Source organism: Myripristis murdjan, chromosome 17 (assembly GCF_902150065.1).
Source record: "Myripristis murdjan chromosome 17, fMyrMur1.1, whole genome shotgun sequence".
Lineage (NCBI taxonomy): Eukaryota > Metazoa > Chordata > Actinopteri > Holocentriformes > Holocentridae > Myripristis > Myripristis murdjan.
Genome location: NC_043996.1, coordinates 5,579,348 through 5,600,954, shown reverse-complemented (window position 1 = coordinate 5,600,954; position 21,607 = coordinate 5,579,348). Strand labels below are relative to the sequence as shown.

Here is a 21,607-nt window from a genome sequence, read left to right as displayed (position 1 = left end):
AGAAATCCTCATTCAATCTAATGGAGAAATCCAGAAAACCCACCCCTTTTTGAGGCGTCACAGCTCGGTCACTGTTTAAGTGACAGACTTGATTCAAAGTTTAAACGAGTCACGAGACTCGGATCTATAAATCTCCCATTTACATGATTTTGCTATCTTTTACCGTTTTGGAGTTATGGCAGTTTTAGTTTGAGAGTGTTTTCTGCTCCCTCTGAGCTCTTACAATGGGTGTGTATTGCGCATTCCTGAGGCAGCTAGAGTGAGTCACATGTCCAGGCAGAGTGCAGAGCAGAGCACACCAGAGTCAAAATGTTTGAAAACTCTTCACAGCTCCCACAAACTTGGTCCAATCCACAACAAAACTACATATTTTTGTAGGAATTTTTGTCCTCTTTCCATCTGCATAGTTTTCAAAGCCGTCAGACTTTTACTTTAGACTGCAGGGGCCTAATTAGTGCCAAGTGTCAGCCTCTGCACACCAAACTCCATGGGAAAAAATGAGGTTTTGGCTCTGGCCACTCCGACTTTAAGGGCTTATAAAATCCAAACGAATCGAGTAATGACGGAGTTTTTAGCAACTTTTGTTCAGCACTGTGTCCTCTGTCATCTGTTAAGTTTTCAAGCCACTGACATTTACGGCCTGGGAGGAGATAGATTTTGTTCAACGCGGAACTTTGGGCGAGAACGTGAACATTCCAACGCAAATTGCAGACTTCCTGTTGGTTTTAGAGGGGGGGTGTCAGTGCGTGAATTGTAGGGCTTGATGAGACCTACATTTCGGCGCTGGTTTGGTGTTTCTATCACATTCCTGTGGGCCGCAGCGGCTGCCTTTGTGTGCCTAGGTGGCGCTACCGAGCCCATTTTTGCACTTAGGGGGTCCGTTTGTCCATTTTATCAAATTTTTCGCCAGACCTGGCCTGCGTGCCGAATTTGGTGAGTTTTGGAGCATGTTTAGGGGGTCAAATTAAGGCCGAATGACACGTAAGAATAATAATAAATTAAAGCTGCAAGCAGCGTTGGTCGGCCCTCGCACCGGTGCCGGTCCGCCACGATGTCACTGAAGTGCAGACAATTTATCCATTTTTCCCATTTGTAAGGGTATTTTTCTGTGCTTTCAGTTGGAAAGAGTTTTGGGCTTTTATTTTGAAAGGCCCAGGATGTCCTAGTGTGTGAGTGACATGAGTACTGCCCTAATACATGAGTACTGGCAGCTGTGTCATGATCAGACCAAAGTGCAGGCAGACAGAGAAATGTACATTCAATCCAATGGAGAAATCGATAAAAACCCACACCCGTTTGAGGTAACGCCGCTCGGACATCGTTTCAGTTAAAGACGCAATTCGAAGTTTAAACGAGTCACAAGACTCGGCTCTATAATTCTTGTATTAACACCATTTTGCTATCTTTTACCGTTTTTGAATTATGGCAGTTTAAGTTTGACTGTTTTCTCTGCTCCTGCTGACGGTTTATAATGGGTGTGTATTGCGGAACTGTCCGTTACCTAGAGTGAGTCACATGACCGGGCAGAGTGCAGAGGAGAGGACGCCAGGGTCCAAAATGTTCGAAAAGTCCTCACAGCGGCCACAAACTTGTTCCAATTTAAAAATTAATTTCATATTTTTGTAGGAATTTTCGTCCTCTTTCGTGTGGCATAATTTTCGAAGCCGTGCGACGTTTACTTTAGACGCCACGGGCCTAATTAGCTCCAAGTGTGCGCCTTTTCATGCCAAACTCCATGGGAAAAACGACGCCCTCGAAGTCGGCGTTGCCGACTTCGAGGGCTTATAAATCCCAAACGGTTCGAATGAATAATAAACCTTTAGCAACTTTTGTTCAGCACTGTATCCTCTTTCATCTATTAGCTTTTTGAGCCGCCACGATTTACGGCCTAGGAGGAGATAAATTTTGTTCAATGCGCAATTTCGGGGCCTGACTTTTACTTTGAAAGGCAAATTGCGGACTTCCTGTTGGTTTTAGGTCGGGGGGGCGAGCGCGTGAAATCTCGGCCTTGATGAGACCTACGTTTCGGCGTTGGTTTGGTCTTTCTATCATGTTCCTGTGGGCCGCAGCGGCCGATTTAGTGTGCCTAGGTGGCGCTAGAGAGCCCATTTTTGCACTTCGGGGGTCCGAGTTGCCATTTTCTCGAATTTTTCACCGGACCTGGGGTGCGTGCCAAATTTGGTGAGTTTTTGAGCATGTTTAGGGGGTCAAATTAAGGCCGAACGACACGTAACAATAATAAGAAAAAGAAACGGTACAAAAACAATAGTCCCTCTCTCCGTTGGAGGGCGAGGGCCTAAAAACGAAGCAAAAACAATAGGGCTTCGCACTGTTCCAGTGCTCGGGCCCTAATTAGGTTTGCAGAACAAGCAAAATTTGAATTGCATACAGTATCTTTTGGCAAGGTTATTATCGAAGGGCACATAATATGGAATAAGACTAAAAAGTAACTTCCCTTATGTTTGTGTGTGCATGTGTGTACGTGTGTCTGATCTGTGGCGCTCGCACTCACCAAAACTATCTTTTCCCTCTCTCCTTTAGGATGCTGCCCATGGTGAAAAGCATGATTGACAGAAGATCAAGCTAAGACATCCCTCAACCACTGACTTAAGAGGAGTAGGTGTCACTCCCGCTCTGCCTTCATATCACATTTGACCGTTTGATGACCTTTTCATCAACAACCCAACTCTTTCGAAGAAGCTCACTTGTTGACACACCTCACCAGCCAGGCAGAAGTGGCAGCCGTGGAAGCTGAACCTCAGTCACGCAAAAAAAGAACTGAATGAGGGTGCGCACAGTAGCCTCGGGCCACCGACAACACAGAAACTAGCAAAATGCTGCCACAGTTCCCAAATGCTCCACTGCACCCTCTGAAGCTTTGGTGAATGTAGACCAATCATATCTATATTGACATTTTTGTAACTGAGCAGCAGCTGCAAAAAGACAAAAAAAAATTATACATAGCAGACACATTAAAACAGAAGAGCAGCAATGCTTTGGCCCGTGTTGTTCACTCTGCAAGCTGCGTATACCAGCGTGGCATATGCCATGCAACATTACCCAGCAGCTTGGGGACACTATGACGTTTGTAAGTCCCAGATCTACACAGAGGAGGGCCTGGCGTGGGACTACATGGCCTGCCAGCCGGAAGCTACCGATATGACAAAGTACCTGCGAGTGGCCCTCGACCCCCCAAACATCACATGTGGAGATCCGCCAGAAACGTACTGCGCTTTGGTGAGTCGCAACCTCGACTGTCCCCTGATGGAGACGAATGAGGCTGTAGGCAGGATTGCACAACATACTGGGTCAGGGATAGAATGTGGTGCGTGCAAGGCAACGTGCTGCTGCTGCAGAGATTAATGGACACACACACACACACACACACACACACACAGGCCCGGTGTGCAGGTATTGGGACTACACACACTCTGCGTACGGCCATGTTCACGCGCACAAGCTTAGACACATGCAGCTTGGAGGTGCAGGCAGATAAATAGACTGTTATAGGCAAGTACAGGCATACATTGATTTACACAGCACATACCGGCGCACAGCCACAAAAGCTCACTCCCGCAGCAGACACAGAGGAAAGATCATCATTACAGTGACACGGTAATTGTACTGGAGTCGTCCTTTATGCACTGCATGCTCAGCGTGGTGTTCAGCGCCATGTTTCATTGCCCCTTATCAACTATTATCGACGGTTGGACCGCAGGTTGGATTTGTTTGGAAGCGCACTCAAAGGAAGCAGCGAGAACCCATAGGCTTTAAAGTGCTTCATTAGAAGTCGTGTGCGTGCCCACCGAGAGCTCCTGCGAGTAAATATTTACCAATTAAAATGGGCATCTTTAAAAGGAGAGTTTTTTATTCTCCCGGCTCCAGATGGCATTGAGACATTTAATGCCACTGTAGGATGAAAAAGGAGCCCGCTTCTCCAGTGGTGCGTGGCGTTCTGTATGGCGCTATATCAAAACAAACTGTAAAACGTTCATTAGAACAGTAGATTATCCTGAATATGCACCCAGAACATAATAGAGGGCTATAAACAGCAAAATAGAGACACACAGAGAGTCAAAGTGGCTGGTGGAGTGGTGTTTGGTTTCAGTGCGGTCACTGTTGGTGGTCACGTGACTCTTCCAAAGCCATATCTGTGGTTATTTGCAAATATAACTAAATATCCTAGATATAGCATGATTTTGTTTCACAATTCTCACTTATTTCAATCTTAACGTGTTCCTTTTTCAGTGTATTTTCTACACATTTTATAAATTTTCTTAGTCACAGTATGTTCTACTGGTACTGGTTCATGGGCTTATAATGTATTCAGTATTTTTCATGCTTTTCATTCATGCATTTTTACTTGTGTTCTTGACACTTTGATATTGTAGGTTGCATCATGTTTAAAATCCCCATTTGCTATTACAATTTTGCTGCTGGAACAACTCAATTTGACCATTTTTACATAAACCTTGAAGTCCTGTGTGCTGAAGTTACAGTGGCCAGGTTTCTTATCACGCAGCTTATCACTGTGTTCCAGCACTTCAAAGGAACCACACAAAACGCCTCATTCTGCCTTCCACTCATTGATGTAACATTTGGGGGCAGCTCATTCAAGCAAACCCTGCCGCCGTCAGGTGAAATCCTTGTATCCAATTTTGTTGATGTTCATGTTTTCATCAGAGTTAAAGAACGACATTGTTCTCTATGGGTTGAGAGAATTCTCCAACTTCTAATGGGGCTATTAATATCCTTTCAAATCTTATGGAGCAATGCACATCAAAAATGCATTTCATCAAACTAAAGACAGGGCTGTTCCTCTTAGTACCTGAAAAGTTACTTGAACTGAATTGAATTGAATAAAATTGAATTAAATGTAAAACAGAAAAGAAAGTAGAGACACTTAAATCTTTTCATGTAATGGTCATGTAACTGTAATCAGAATTAAAGTCACCAAATACAATAAATGTGCGCAAATTTGTCCTTTTGACTTTGGTGCAGTCGCTGCAAATCGAGGAGGTATAATTAATACCAGCCATTCATGACAGGATGTACCGTATGTGGTCCTGTTTAGCCCATGGGGAGAGCATGGCACTCACAGTACCAAGGTTAAGGGACTGATTCCCTCTGGGGTCGTTCCCAATAAAAATGTATGCACTCGGTGCCCCGTATGGCGCTTGGGCTTAAAGCCTCTGTCACGTGGGTTTTCAGATGCCCTCGGATCCGACCCCGAGCCTGCCTTTCATCACATCTGACATGAATTTGCACTCATCATTGTCTAGACGATCAAGAACACAGGCTCTCCCTGCACTCGCTTAAAGGACTGTTGTCTGTTTCGTCTGTTTACATTCTCAGCCGGCACACAGGCAGACTGACACCGGTGACCTTTTCCACTGGTGCTTCCTGAGAGTTAGATGAGAGGAGCATGCAAATGAGCTCTTGCAGCCAATCACTAAGTTCCCTGCAGTTGTGAGCCCAGACTAATCTGTCTCTCCTGGAGTTGGTTTGCCTCATAACGGATGGCCAAAGAATCCTCGATGGCTGTTTCTCATCGGCTTTATGCTGATGATTCCCATCTCCGTCTAATTGTTGTTGTATTTTTTGTCTATAGCTCTATATAGTTCATGACAATGACTTGATTCATTGCAAGAGCATTAGTCATTCAAGGAAGAAGATATTTTACAGCGCAATATTTCAGGGATTTAGTTGTTAAAGTGTTTTTTTGTTTTTTTGTTTTTTTTTAGGACAAAATGGCATTGCTAGACTTTTGCGTGTCGTATCGAGTTCAGAAGTGCTTTGCCTTGAATGGTTGGGACAAGCAAAAGAATGAGCCTGTGGTAAACAGTGTCTAGGACAGGTGTTCTGCATCAGGGAGTTAGCCCTTTTTTTATTTTTAGCTGCAGAGCTTCAGGGGTTCTTCGAAGTGTGTTGGTATTAAGCCTTTCCTCCTGTGGTGCACCACAGCACTGTCACTCACTATCATTCAACACGGATTTAAGGTCTGTTTTTTTTTTTTTCGTACCATAGAACAGAGTGTGTGCAAGTTAAAAACAGGTCTCATTCCACATTGTTTTTTCATCAGGCTGCAGAGTTGCACAACCGAAATATATAGCAGTCAGGAGAATAGTCTTCAGGGGTAGATTTATTGATACTTTGTTTCTTTCAGTCACTGCCCCAGATTTGCATAATATTTTTAGTCACGCTTCCCGTTGTAATTAATGGAACAGAAGAGATTTTTAATATTCAGCATTTTTCATAGCGATTAATACAAATGATCCAATTAGAAACATATGAATGGTGCACGGGCAGTTATTACACTATTGCACCACATGAGCCTAATGAATAATGGCTGTTAATGCATAAGTCTGTGTGCTAAAAGACATCTGTATCTAAAACCTCTCATAATCATTTTCAATATGGTTAGCAGACACGAGTGTGTTTTTAATTACTCTGCTCCTCTCCCTCTTTAGAGTCTGAATCGGTTTTCCCTTTGGTGCATTTTAAGGCAATTCGTGATAATGGCAGGCCATTCCATAGACTTTTGCGAGAGAGGAGGTTTTCTTCTCATGCAATTCATTTCCCTTGCAGAGTTAAATTATTTGTAGCTGTGGATTGATAGGCATGAGCATTGCCATGGCGCATAAACAAACATTTAGTGGATGTCTGCTTCAACAATATAAACTAAACTATCTGAACATGCCGGGTAAATTAAATAGTTTACTACATAGTCTAGTCTGCCAAACACTTTCAATGACAGTGCCATGTGGATACTGATTAGAGAAACAAATTCGCAGCCCAGGGGTTGCTGGTTTGAATCCCAGCTGGGGAAATCTTGGAGGAAGAAATAAGGAAGACACTCCGAGGATGACACTCCCCCCTCCCTCAACATCTACCATCAAAGAGACTTTGGTACTTGAAGTTGAGATGAAACGAAAAATGCCTTTTTAACCCTTTTATATCACATCTTCGGTCATGTTGTGCATCTATTTAACAATATATGCCAAAAGAAAACACAAAGAATCTATATTTGTATTCTTATATGAAAATACAATCATTTCTTCCTGTAAAACAAAATATAATGCGTGATTACTTAGGATACAAACCAATAATATCATGACATAAACTCATCAATCAATCTTCTACTTTTAGCAGCACAGAGCAACGACTGATTAATTAGCTTGCTAGGAAACAGCACCGTGGTGTGTCTTCAGTTGTTCGCCGTCTCAAACCTTGTTTTGTTTCTAGGTTAACTTGTTTCTCGTTTCTAGGTTTCTTGTTCGTCTCTGGGCCTATCTACCCCGTTTCCGTCTGAAGGAATGTGAGGAGCTTGAGTTAGGTGGCACAGGCCGCCTAAATGCTCTACAGTATCTTTAACCACGCAGAGTCAGCCAAGTCGCACTGGCAGTTCTATAAACATTTGAGAGTGACGCGGTAATGGTGCTTATTCCAGCTACTCTGAGTTTAACTTGGTAGATTATTGTAATTCCTCTGAACTTTATTCTGTTCTCTCAGTGTGGATGAAAGGAGTCGTGGCTGCCAGTTCACCACATGGCCCCCATGGAGGCTTAGGAAGGGAAGACGAGAGGAGAGCTCCCACTAAGCCGCTTGGAGACTGCCACACTATTGACAGTCATTGCAACAGACTTATCTTGGCTGGAAATGATGGGAGTCATTGTGAACTTTGCATCAGTGTCTTATATGCTCATAGGAAGTTACATCATAGACTATGGACAGTGAAATTCACTATTACATAGTGTCGGTACAACTTTACAATAAAACTACCCTTATAAAAGGTTTATGAATGGTTTTTAGTTTGATTGTAATTAGGTTGTAAACACTTTATAAATCATTAATAAGCAATCATAAACAAGTTTTCACACATCGATGCAGGCTCACTATTTGGTTAGATCAAGTAAAGTAAGCTGAGATCTGATGTTTAACAGAATAGCTGCAGTGCAAACTTGTTCTTGCCAAATAGTGAGCCTGCATCGATGTATGAAAACTGTTATAATTTGTTTATAACTGTACATTATAATTTAAAAACTGTTTTCAACTGAACCAACAACCTAATTATAAACCATTCATAAACTCTTTATCAGGGTAGTCATATTGTATAGTGGTACCACTGTGTCACTGTGCATCAGCCATGTAATTGACTTTCTTTCTGCATGGACTGAGTTGACTTGATTAGAACAGAAAATGACAATGACCATCCATCTTGTTAACCCCTTAAACGCCTCTTTAATGCTTTTATTGTACCTTACATTGTATCTTAAGTAAAAAAAAACAAGCAAACAAAAATGCTATATTGTTCAACAATGTCACATACATATTGTGTACCTGCTGGTTGTCATGCCTCACTGGAGCTACATCGCGCTTATACTGAATGAAATATTCAAATCAAAGACATCATTGGTTTATGGCTGCAGCATTACATCAAATGGAAAATATCTAGATGTCTTGTGTCATTTTATACACGTTTCCCTGGAATTCAGCAGGGCGTATTTGGTGTCGTTGGAAATCTTGGTTGGATCTCCATGAGAATTCAAAATTAAGTTCTGCAGGTTTGAACAAAGCTCGGCAGCGCATTAATAATGAACCCACCAGTGGCACCGGCAGAGTTGAAGAGGCAGTCTCACATCTGTGCCTATGCAGGTGGCAAAACCTGCTTGAGCATCGATGCAACTGTGTCCCGCAAGTTAGTTGTAAATGCTGAAGTAACCAGACAGTTGGGAAGTCATAGTGGGAAACTGCGATTGCCCACCTTTGATCCCTATGCCCTTCCTTCTTGGGAGAAATCCAGTCACCCATACCTTTGTTTGGAGACAGGGAGCAGTTGGAGCATTTAGCTTCCCCCCTCACCCCGGTGCCCTTGACTTTGTTCTGAACTGGCCCTGCCCAGCACATCATCACCGCACCACTGCGCACCAAGACACCAAGATGACACGCAACATGTCCCCTGACTCCAGGAGAGGGGGGGAGTCATCATTTATTCTCTCACTCGGCTGCCACCTCTTTTGTCTCCTCGCTTTTTAATTTCCCTGTCCCTTGTTTTCTGTCAACTGATGATGCATAATATCCAAGCCTTGTTTGAACATGTGGAGGTTGGATGCTCCATATGAGGTGAGCACTTGACAGATAGAGATATGCTGGCATTATTCCCTGGGATCCGTGACAGGTTAATTCTTAGAGGGTTGTAAATACAAAGACAGATGAATTATGCATGGAGATATAAAAGAAAGTGATGGGCCTTGTGGTTAGACTAGACAGAGTCTTTCTGGACAGCTTAACATTTGAATGCTTGTTTGTTGTCTATAATGGATGCCATACAATCCCATCCCGTTATGTGCAGAAGTGCTTCATCCTCAAAATTACTTTTGAAAGCAGGCATAATACTTGGAAAGCCAGTTTGGAACAGTTTCACGTAGATTTATTGCACACCTAGTGTTTCTGAACATTACAATATAATCTCATACGAAAATTACAGTCGTCCTATTGTTGCTGGTAAAGTCAAATTACTTTAACACGATGGCAGTATAGTTAAAGTAATGTCTCACCTGCACAAAAATCTTGAAAACAGCAAAGTTGGAAACAGCACACATTCTGTGAAAAACTGTATTTTATGCTCTGGTGCATTCACTAACATGGAATAGAGGTAAGCTTCTTGGCATGACTGACTGTAAAGCCTTGATGTGCTTTGATTTCATATCATGGCATGATATACAGTAATGGCATAACTCATTTAGGTTTACCTGCCATGGCTTGCTGGAGTGGAGTGACAGTGAGGCATGTATTATTCTTTTGAACATGGTCGGAGCAAAGTCACATTCAGTTGAGGAATAGATTTCCTTTTCAATTTAAAATCTGGAAATCCATTGCCTTATAAATGCCCGCCTCCATGGAATGTATCTTGGCAGCATATACTCTTGCTGCTTTTGTTTTTCCACTTCCGGTGTAATGTCTAGCAAGGGTGAGCCCTCCATCCGATCTGTATGAATAAATTCAGTTCAGTTCATTTCAAACTTTATTTCAGACTCAGAGTCCAGATATAGTAGTCCACATAGTCCACATAGAGTAAACTACATACAAAGCGCTACAAAAGATCATGGTTTAAAAAAGAAGAGATATATACTTATGTCTTTCAAAGAGACAACAATATCTTCACAGCTTGGATTGACAGCCTGCAGTAATAAACCTTATGTTTGATAAAAGTCAGGAGACCTGCATGCATGGTGAATGGACACACAAGAAAATGAATCAAAGAATTGTGAAAATAACTTTATGGCTCTTAATTTTTTTAAATATTGTTTTTTGGGAGGAGTTAAGTCTTACTTGGTAGGTTTGGTGGTTGGTGGCTCCAGTAACTTTGTTTACAGCAACGCAAATGATTAGGATTAAATTAGTTCACATCCAATCAACTAATATTAACAATAGCCTGAGGTAGGAAATGAATTAGCTTCCAATAATTTTTAAATAACTTAAGCAACACGCTGATGATTTTAATTAATTTCCTGCGTTAGCTTTAACGCCCCCCTTCGTTGTTGCTCCAAGCTGCGCTCACCATGACAGAGAGATCCAGCGAACAGCCAGGTGCTTGTTTTGTCACGATGGAAGTTTTAATAAAGTAGAGACAAACTCTTCTACCAATGCGGTGACATCGACTGAAGGTGTGCAGCTGTTGCCATGGCAAGGTGAACCACCCAGAAAATACTCTGATTTGCTGTGAAACAAAGGCCCACAAAGGCACTCGTTTAATTTCTATGGGTAAGACCAAGATGAAATCATTTTCAGAGTCATTAAGCTAGCAAATATATTCATACAAGAGATTTCTTAAAACAGCTTGGAAACTATTGACTCCTGCAGCCACAAACATTTCACTTGCACTAACCCATGTAGGTCTCTTAAGTAGTATTCTCATGGCAGCATTATAGGCCACTAATTTTATTACTCAGAACACAGTTTTGTCCATGTCTTCATTATTTAATTGGTTTAGGATTCATCTGCTTACTAGTATTTTTGCTATGAAGCCCAGCAACCAGAAATACAAAGACATGGGTGGAGCGCATAAGGTCAGTACTTAATCTATAAAGAAATAATGGAAAACAAAGATTAACGGGATAGTGCACCCATTTTGAAATTTTTGATATTATTATTTCCCCCTTTAATTGTACTGCAGTAGGGATGCTACATCTTAAAACTATTCATTTGTAATTGACTCTGTGCACAAGACGAGTGACGCACATCCGGTTTCGCCAGATAGCGGCACTTCAGTTTCCGGTCTGTGTAATGGCTAAGCCTAACGCTTACATATTCTCCCGGTGCCTCACGGATTTGCCCAGACTAACGATAAACTATGTCCATCGAAACGTTGCTGCCACTTCCCCTGCCCCCAAAAGCAAACGAGAAAAGGGTTTTAAGTTATACATCTTCAGCTATTTGCACAACATCGAAGGTATGTATTTTAGAGAACGTTAGCTAACGGTCGTTAGCTAGCTTTAGCTAACTAACGTAGATGGTTAGCACCAGGCGAATCACACCGTAACGTTTGTTGTGTAAAATGAATCTCGTTTTTGTATCCAGTGGCAAGTTAGCTGACTATACCTGAGGCCTGTATCATGAAGCGGGATTAAGGCGTTAGCGAGATAACTTCAGGCTCAACTCCAGATTTTCTGTATCACAAAGCTGGTTCACCTCTCATCGGGACAGGATGCCTATCCTAAACCTGTTCTGAAAGCTAGCCTGCTAGGGTTGATGTACTGACATGATTGGATTTTGGCGTCCGCTTTATTTTATTATAGTTTGTAAAGCAGACACGCAACACGTCTGTGCAGTGCAGTGAGTTCATAGGTGTCAGCGTCAGATGTGGGCTACTTGAGCCACTGATGTGTAGTTTGCGCATTTATGCCGTGGCTGCCTTCTCTTCGTGGCAGCCACGGTGTTCGATTTAGTGTGTAAATTTTGTTTTTCCTCCTCATACTATTCCAGTCAGCTGCCTCGGAACCCTCCCTTATACATGCACGTTCACGGCTGTTGATGAGACAAACCTGGATTGAGTGAGCGAGTTGATAACCAGTGTCATGGTACCGGTTATTCCTGATCACCATGATCTCTGTTAGTGTAGCCGGATAGGTCTGAGAAATCCAGGGAAAACTGAGCTTGCTTCATGATACAGGCCTCAGGTATAGTCAGTTAACTTGCCACTGGATACAAAAACGAGATTCATTTTACACAACAAACGTTACGGTGTGATTCGCCTGGTGCTAACCATCTACGTTAGTTAGCTAAAGCTAGCTAACGACCGTTAACGTTCTCTAAATTACATACCTTCGATGTTGTGCTTTTTTGGGGGGGCAGGGGAAGTGGCAGCAACGTTTCGGTGGACATAGTTTATCGTTAGTCTGGGCAAATCCGTGAGGCACCGGGAGAATATGTAAGCGTTAGGCTTAGCCATTACACAGACCGGAAACTGAAGTGCCGCTATCTGGCGAAATCGGATGTGCGTCACTCGTCTTGTGCACAGAGTCAATTATCTGTCAAACCCAATGAAGCAAGGACTCAGATTTTGATACGTTTTGACATCTATTGAAAGAGGACTGTGTAGTCTGGGCTCTGTGTGTATCTGTATGTATATGCAATCATCTATCCGTTTTCTATATGCAATTATTCCTAATCAGGCTTGAAGGGTGCTAGAGCCTATCCCAGCATGCAGGTTACCAGTCCATCATAGGGCAAATACACACACATGCAAACACATGCAAAATCTGCACTTGAACATGAATGCCTCTCAGAAAAGTAGAGGGCCAAGAGTTGAACATAAGGCATGCTTACTGTGAAGTGATAGTGCTAATCATTGAGCCAGCGTGCTGCTCTTATGCAGGCTTTATTGCCAAAATAACAATGTTGTTTACTGGAACTGGCCATTAAATCAACATGAATTAGTTTAAGATAGTTTTCTGGATGCTGAAGAGCTCCTATTATTTTAAAGGCTAATATTGCCGCAGCATTCTTTCGGTGCTCGTTTGCTGGGCAGAGCGGATACTTTCTGGCTGTAAGTTTCAATTTGTCACTTCCTGTGAGCGAGGGATTTCAACTGGGCAAATAGGGCAAATCTATGGCATCTACTTTAGTGGGGATGGGACACTCCTGTCTGTTGGAGCCATTCTATGTGATTTAGGCAGATACACTGGGTGCATTTTTCATACAAATCCTGCCTTGTGTTGCTTTAAGTTTACATTTGAAATGAGCAACCTGGACGTGAATTGACTGCCTCTCTACCTATAAACTCATTCAGCATTTCACATCATTTCAAATCGTATATCAAAATACTTTTAAAGGAGCCTCTTGGTTCTCTCCGTTGGGATTTATACGGCTGGGCGATGAAGATGGATCTCATTGGTATTCACCAGACTGCACCAGAAGAGCCAAAGTGCAGCAGATGAGATGGTATTTGCTATGACTCAAAGGAAACTCTCTTACCTCATTATATGATTCAGCTTCCATTCTGCAGCCCAGCTACACTGAACACATTGCTGCGCGCTCACATGCCAACACATTTTCGCTACTCGCCTTGCAATGACATAATACAAGCATGAATGTTTCATTGGTGACTCACTGTGTTTGTCTTACACCTCAACACACAGGAAAACAATTTGTTATGCCAGCTCATGTGTGGTGGCTGTCAATCCCGATGAGACAGTAGTTCTTAGAGAGCATCAGTGATTCAGAGTTTTGTTAAACCAGCCTTGAATAACACTCTGTGCTCCAAGTGATGGCGCAGTGGTTACCATCCCAAGACTCTGGGCTTCTACTGGCCCGGGACTGAACCCCCCCCCCCCCCCCCCCCCCCCCAAGAGCTTTCCTCTTGTTCTTGTGCTTCCATTTCTCCAGTGTTTTTCTCATCTTTTTTCTAACAACAAAATAAAGAGCAGGGAGGAGAACTGCAATGTCGAACCTGTAATTGAGAAAATTCAAGGAATTCCATCATAATTGCACTGCATTCCTTCGGTCTCGAAGCCCTCAGTGCCTGTAGACCCATTCAGCATCCATTCACATTGGACAAGCTGAACAGGAATGTTGTAAAAGATACAGTAATTGAATTACTCAAAAGCTGTTTGGCGGGCTAGCTCCATGTTGCTGCCCAAAAAAAAAAAAAAAAATTCAACTTGGCCAATCCTTCTGCCAAAGGATTTTTTCAGCAGGGAAATGCATGTGCGTGCAAGGGACTTCCCATCCCTCTAGCTGCTGTCCATAATTTTGTCCAGACTCGGCTTGGGGGGGTGGGTGGGTGTCAAGCAATCAAGTGTTGCTCTCATGGGAGAAGAACAGTTTGAAAGCTTCAACCTCAAAGGCCTGTGTCAGTGGGAACACAGCTCTGTTACAGTGACAGTTAAAAGCCCCCGTTCACAAATTTAGTCACAAGTCTCTCCCGCTCTATAGCTGAAGACAGTCCTTACTTGAATTTTATACAACAGAGCCAAATTACGATATCATAACCAAAAAAAACTGTAGCATTTCTCAAACTAATAGTTACTAGTTGCCAGATCATTCTTTGTGCTGTGTTTCTTTACACTGAAAAAAAGAGCAAGACAGTTTTTTCAAACTTCTCTTGGGAGTGATACCAATGCGCAACAGTAACTGTAATCAAATAAAAAAGCAAGCAGTTAACCCCTTTTTTAATAGTGTAAAAGGGTTATATTACTGTGGGAGCATATGGTTGCCATTCTCATGCTCAGTCCTTGGGTTGATACCATTTGTCACACAGATATGGTGAAAATTTTGACCATCTTTAGACTACTCCAATTAATAAAAATTATCTCCAAAATACCACACTGAGACACCAAGACCCTGAGAAACACCATAGAATAATTCATGCTTTCATCAGAAACTTAAGAAATGTCAGAATTACATTATGGTGATTGGATGGAGAGAAATTGGCTCTGGAAATTGGTCAGAAACTCCCCTGTATTGTCGATATGCCTGGAAACCCAGACATCCTCTGAATGCCCTCACTCTTTAGCTTTTGGTTGTAAAGTTTCACAAGGCTGTGATTATACTGGAGGTCACAATAGGTAATTTTATGCAGTGATGTCAAATTTCAAAAAATGGGCTTATTACAATAAAATTGGCTTCATTGAATCTACAAGACCCTCATCCTTCCAGTCAAACCCAATTTATGCAACTCCAGGACTGCTTCAGCTCCAGTATGCACAAATACACCCTTTTGCAACACATTTGTACTGTATGCAAAAAAAAACAGGCGAACAGAACCAGAGAACCCCTATACAACCCATTTTCAGATATCTTGAGGTGAGACATCAAATGAGCCCTTTGAAAATAGGCATGTTAGTTTTTCCATCTGCAAAATTTAGCCTAACTTTGGAGCAGTATGTTGCCCACTTGCCAAACCTAACATGACATGCTTGACATCAGTGGATTCCTTAGGTTGTCTGGTTTCATATCATACCAGTATCTTCACTCTAGCTTCTCCACAGCCTCTGAAATACAGTACATCTGCCAGGCCCACTGGCAGAGCGTCTGAACGTGAAGGGGTTAAAGTAGAATTACACATTTATGTGGAGAAAGTCATTAATGAATATTTAAAGACATGTTTTTATGGAATGCACTCATTCAAGTGGCCAGCCTTTTTTCATCATATGGCTATATCAGCCCTATATGAAGCCATAGTGCTGTGTCACCTCTGGGTTCCCAGGGAGCTCCAAGTGCCCACAGTCTTATTCTAAAGGTCAATCTGCATCATGGGGCAGGGTTTGTAGGGAGGGTTTTTGTTTGTTTGTGTGTGTTTTTTCCATCAAGTCATGCACCAACTTGAAGGGGTGAGACATGAAAGAGAGGAATAGTGGTGAGATGACGGGCAACTGTTGCAACCCACCTCCCCTCAGGAAACCCAGCCATCATGTTGTCAGGCTGTATCGATCTTTGGGAAAAGAGTGAAAGAGACTGTGCTAGATAGTGAGAGAGAGAGAGAGAGAGAGAGAGAGAGAGAGAGAGGGAGAGAGAGAAGAATGTTCGTTTCCCAAAGTGGCTGGTGTGATTTTATCATGCTCTGTGAAAGGGTGACATTTCAGTAATGCTTTATTCCTCACTTTGGCATTTCAAATTAATAAAAGCCTCTAATAACTATGCAGATTGAAAAGATGGAGGATGAGTTGACACACTGTGAGCTAACACACTGATGAACAATGCAACGCTTTCATTCTCCCTCTCGGTCTTTCTCCCTCTTTCTCCCTCTCTGTTTCATCCCATTTTCTATCAATTTCTCAGTGGTGACCCCTGCATCTCATTGAAAATGGCTAAGCACCAAGTCTGTGTCCTCTGATTTTCTTCTCAATGAGAGTGCACTCAGAATACCCCAGTGGCAGACTTTAATATGTTCTAAAGCTGCTTAGATGAAACTAGTGCGAGTCGAAATCTACTTTATGTGATGATCATTTATTTTTTTTAATCTATTAGTGTATTTTCAGTGTGGAGGCACCGCGATGGATTCATTTTTCAGACTGTTTTGCTACCTGGCCTAATCTGCGTGAAACAGAGTTGGTTATTAGAAACCACAAAATACCTCCATCTCTAGACAGTTCCCTCCGTGGGTCAGAACGAGGCATTCTGGGCCATGTGACAGGATGTGACACTGAATGTGACAAATGACGATGTAGATGCAGAACATCAATTACAAGTCCCACAGGAGTCTGGTGGCTCAGCAGAGGGCAGCTTAGCCTCGTCTAGTTATATTCAGATCAGTACAAAGCAGAGGATTATTGCACCATCTTTTAACACTTTCATTTCAAAACCTAAGACTTCATATCAAGGCAGGTAAAGTAGATGTAATGACTAGTTACAGTGTTGCAATGACTGGTAATTCCTGAGTCATATAAGTAAATGTAGACAAAAAAAGCTGCTTTCACCAGTAATTGTATTAGATAAGTGGAGCAGCCACACACTTCTGAAAGCTGAGAAAGGCGCTGGAGGCAAATGATGAACCAGTTCAATACGGAAGAAAGCTTCCGCACATTAGCTCCATTGACCACAACTGCATGTGCAGAAATGTGTTCATTCATCAGGTTTTCATTGTTGTACAATGCAGAAAACATACAATGATGTGGTACATACTTTAGGAAATACATACCAGTCAGGCTTGTAATGATTCATTGATTCTATCAAGGCATCAATTATCATTTCTGCCAGTTCAGCTGAATTTATTTGCAAAAAGAAATAAATAAAATTGGTCTTTAGCCTGTATCAGTATGATGTGCTTTGTGTTGATGCATTTTTTGCAGTTCTTAAAAAAAAAGAATAATGTTAATGTTATTCTCATCTGCCTTCTTTTCACATTCAAAAAAAAAAAAAGGATAGTCTTACATTACTGCACATTTATCAATGGATGTAAAATTTTGGCTAAAAGTACTGAATTGAATCCGCAGCTGAAATCCTGGGTAACAAATACCAACCAGTGAGAGATGCACTGATTCACCTTTTTAAAGCTCTGATACAGTTTTGATACTTGCAACTGTTTTTTTTTTTGTTTTGTTTTGTTTTGTTTTTTTGTTTGTTTGTTTTTGGTTTTTAATTATTTGCATTAGCATTACCTTTATCGTTATTATCGTTATCATTAATGTTGTTGTTGGTGGTGGTGGTATTACGTGGTTATATGAGGCTGTAGTGAACCACAGTAGTGTTAAATATATATGTGTGTTTGTGTGTGTGTGTGTGTGTGTGTGTGTGTATAGAGAGAGAGAGGGGGATCACAAAACAATATATTTAAACTGTAGATTAAGTAGGCTTCAAATACAAACAGGTTGAGTGGAAATTGCTATGGCAACTCCAATAATGATTTGGAAAAACTTGAGAATAACAACTACAGCAATGCATATATATACTAGTAAGTCGATTTCTAAGTAGATTTTCCATGACAGATATTGATCGTCGAGTATGACCAAATGGAGCAACTTCTCTGTCAACCCCTTTAGCCCTCACATTGTCTGCTTGAACTTTACCCCACCACCAGAATGCCTCAGTCGTGAGGCATGGAGTTGCTGTTGCCTGGGGTTGTCTTTTGGGTTGTTGGCTAGCGTGAATTCTATTCATTTTCTGACACAGGATGTCTTTGCAGATGCTTAATTAAATTAGTAGTAATGCACAAAGCAGCATAACGTCCACCCCTCAGAGTGTTGCCTTTACACACATGACAACTGCTCTCTTGCTTTTCTAGTATTCTGGATGACAAAAAATTATGAGGATTACTGGACATCCCTTGGATACTGGATATAACTGTTTAACTACTAATTACATGCTAAAGTATTTTGCATGTTGGCTTAATATTGCATCATTATATATTTCTAATTCATAAAAACATCAGACTATGGAATCTGGATCGGGGTGTGGATCGGTAACATCAGTCTGATATCCGGTGACTGAATTACTTCAGTATCGGCATCCAATACCAGTATTGGATCAGAGCGGTCCTGACTCTTCAGCTAGTGAATCATGAATGCAACTGAATCCATGTGAAGCCAAAGACTCACACCCCTAATATCAATAATGTGTAATATTCCCGTCTTAACATATTCCACGCTAACTCATCAGGCATCAGGACATCAGGCAGATGTCATAACATCTAAACTTTATAGAATATGTAAAATAAAGTTTTTAGCCATTTATAAGGCATCAATAGGCCAGGCCTGTTCCTGGGGTCTCCAATGTTTTCTATTGTTATCTGGGTAGACTTTAGTATGGAGTATGTTCATTTACATATACGAATACCGTCTTTTCTATAAAGACTGTATTATCATTTAGATTTTTCATTGCAAACAAATGAAAACCCAAAGACGCAGATTAGATTGTCTCTGCACAGGTGAAGTCACACTCTGGAATCAATATCCTGTCCCTCTGTGGAAGAATAATCAATGTAAATAGTTTGTGGAGGCTTTCTTCTTTTAATAACTAGTTTATCCTTTGCCTCTAGCAACTTTCTAAATTTTAGAAGAGTGCAGTAGTTCCACGTGGATCTTGCTTAGTTATTTCCGGTCATTACTGCATTATTAATGGCCCTGTAATTTAAAGGGCTGCAGATTTGGAGGGCATGCTCACCCAAAGTGTCTCAGTGAGCGCATTTTAGGCATGAGTGAATCAAAGCTGGAAACCTGGCATTGTTAGTGTCATGCTGTATCTATACAGGCTCGCAGGAGACATCTTTGTCAGTGTGTTTATTTATTAAAAAAAAAAAAAAAAAAAAACACCCTGTCTGTGTTGAATATTCTGTTTAAGTATCACGACAAGAGAGATATCAATTTGTACCACACATGCAGACAGGGTTTTTTTCAAATGGCTGCTTTGGAATACAGAGCGCAGCAAAGAGAGCGATCTAGCAAAGGGAATTAAACATCCTGTCATTATAGCAATGTTAAAGCTTTCGACTGAATCCTGACATCACAGGGTTTCTAATCCCACACACATCTTCCCTCACCCACACACACACACACACACACACACACACACAAATACCCACACACATATATCCAGGCACATACACACATTCAAAACACATGGAATCACTTGATCCAGTGCCTCACATGCACACACACAAAAGCAAATACACACACGAGAAAGCCCACCACCACAGGCCCCCATGATAATAAAGTGGTGTTAAATTTACCCCAGTGGGACTCTGCCACATGGGACAGATAATGAGGCCAGGTGTTAATTAATGTGGAGTGCGTTTCCCCTCATCTGCCGACGCCCTGTGAATCCCAATCAAGTCTGCGGCCATGGATCACGCCGCAGTTGATTTGCCAAGCAGCGCACTTCAAAAGGCCAGACTGGCTGTGCTGCAGTCCTCAAAGGGACTGCTTTGGCGCGAGCATCATTCCAAAGGGCGGAGAGCTTGGCATGTGGCAAATCGAAACATGAGCGCTGGGGGAAGTTTTTTTTGTTTTTGTTTTGATCTGACGTCTGCGCCGATCGAAAGTTACAGTCATCACCGCTGCAGCCTCTGATGTGGTATTTACTTAAATCCTGTCACCTGATTGGTATGCTTTTTTGGTTTTTCCTTCTCTGCTGGTTCACACATCTCACTTACAAGCATAGATGTTTATCATTCAGATTTATCCTCCCCACATATCCAAGCTGTCATATAAGTTGGTGTTTGAAGCTCAAAGCATGCATGTTACTGGGCTGGGAACATATATTGTCTCTGACTTCCACATCTCTCAAATCTAAGGCATGATATGATGAGCTATCACAGGTTGGATGTGCGGGCCTGCTGTCTTTCATTGCTCTGAAGGTCAGTAGAATATAAACCCTGGCTCTATTGTGAGCCACCACTGGCCCTGACTGCAGGTCATTAAAGCTCTATTGAGTTTCTGCCAAAGCTCTGACTCTCCCAATATCTCACCATGGCTCATCTCAGCTGTCTCTTCTGTCAGGGCTTATACCAAGCACTGAAAGGATCAACACCCAGTCTCTGTGCTCACTCTACACTCTTGAGAGTTCCGCTTCTAAGAAGCAGACCCAGATCCACCTTGATCTCATCCTTTTTTGGCCAAACTCCAGTATATCACCACAGAGGAATCAGCCTCTGTGATATCTTCTAGCTCGCGTTTTGCAATGATTCAAGGTTGAGAATTTACAATGGGCTTAGAGAGGCATCTTGTGATTTTGTCAAGTGTTGCTTCAGCCTGGATCATCATCATTTTTTGCCTTGGATCAGCTTCTCAAACAACAAATCCCGGGCGATTGATATCACCATACTGTCATTCATTAAAATTCTCTTCCTCCAGTGTTCTCTAGGAGTGACAATGGGCATCCCAAGTTGGGTGTCATAGAGAGGGGGTTTGGCCCAGCGACAGGTCTGTAGGTGTCAGGTGGCAGGTTAGGAGGTGTAAGGCCAAGCAGGATGATGAACTGATTAATCCAGCAACACCTACAGTCCAGAGGGAGACACCTCTCTCACAGCCACAGAGACTCTGTAGCAGGGGAGGAAGTTTAGAGGACTATTCCAGCATGATTGGGGGTTTGCTGCTCATATTTGACATTTTCCATCCTTTTAACGTTAATTTTGTTTTTACATTAATGCACCATAATTAAGGATTACTTTTAATCCATTTTGCCATATCTCTCAGGCTCTGTAAATCCCAGCCGGTTCCAAAGAACAACTCTGGAGACAGGTACTTCAGTAGGTAAAGTTAATCTGTGACTGTGAACGAGAAGCCAACCACTCTCATCAGAATGATCACGTCAGGCAACAAAACTTTCACATTCTGGAAGAGCTTTCGCTCACTGTTTCATATTAATGTGCGCTTTCCAGAGCCCTGCAAGACAAGACAGGAGGAAGCAGCTCACCTCAGTCATCTGCTTGCAGACAAACGTAGCACTTTATTCGTTACATGTCCAACTGCTGCCTTGTGCTCCTCACATCTAACCTTTTAACCAATCCCAATTTTAACCAATTTTCAAAGGAGACCTGAACACATCAAGAAATGACACAATTTAAAACGTACAGCATCCATTGTGATAATTAGCCCAACAACAACAACAACAATGATAATAATAATAATAATAATAATAATAGGCTTTGCAGGAGACACAAGCCTGGAAA

General features: G+C 42.0%; 1 protein-coding gene across 1 annotated transcript in view; it reads left to right on the top strand.

Annotated features, from left to right (window-relative positions):
• The first annotated feature begins 2,753 nt into the window (after nucleotides 1–2,753).
• Nucleotides 2,754–21,607, top strand: part of LOC115375204 (netrin-G1-like) — a 60,346-nt gene continuing 41,492 nt past the window's right edge. The window contains exon 1 of the mRNA XM_030074585.1: nucleotides 2,754–3,237. Coding sequence (XP_029930445.1) covers nucleotides 2,992–3,237 — 246 coding nt within the window. The 5' untranslated portion in view covers nucleotides 2,754–2,991. The remainder of the gene's footprint in view (nucleotides 3,238–21,607) is intronic.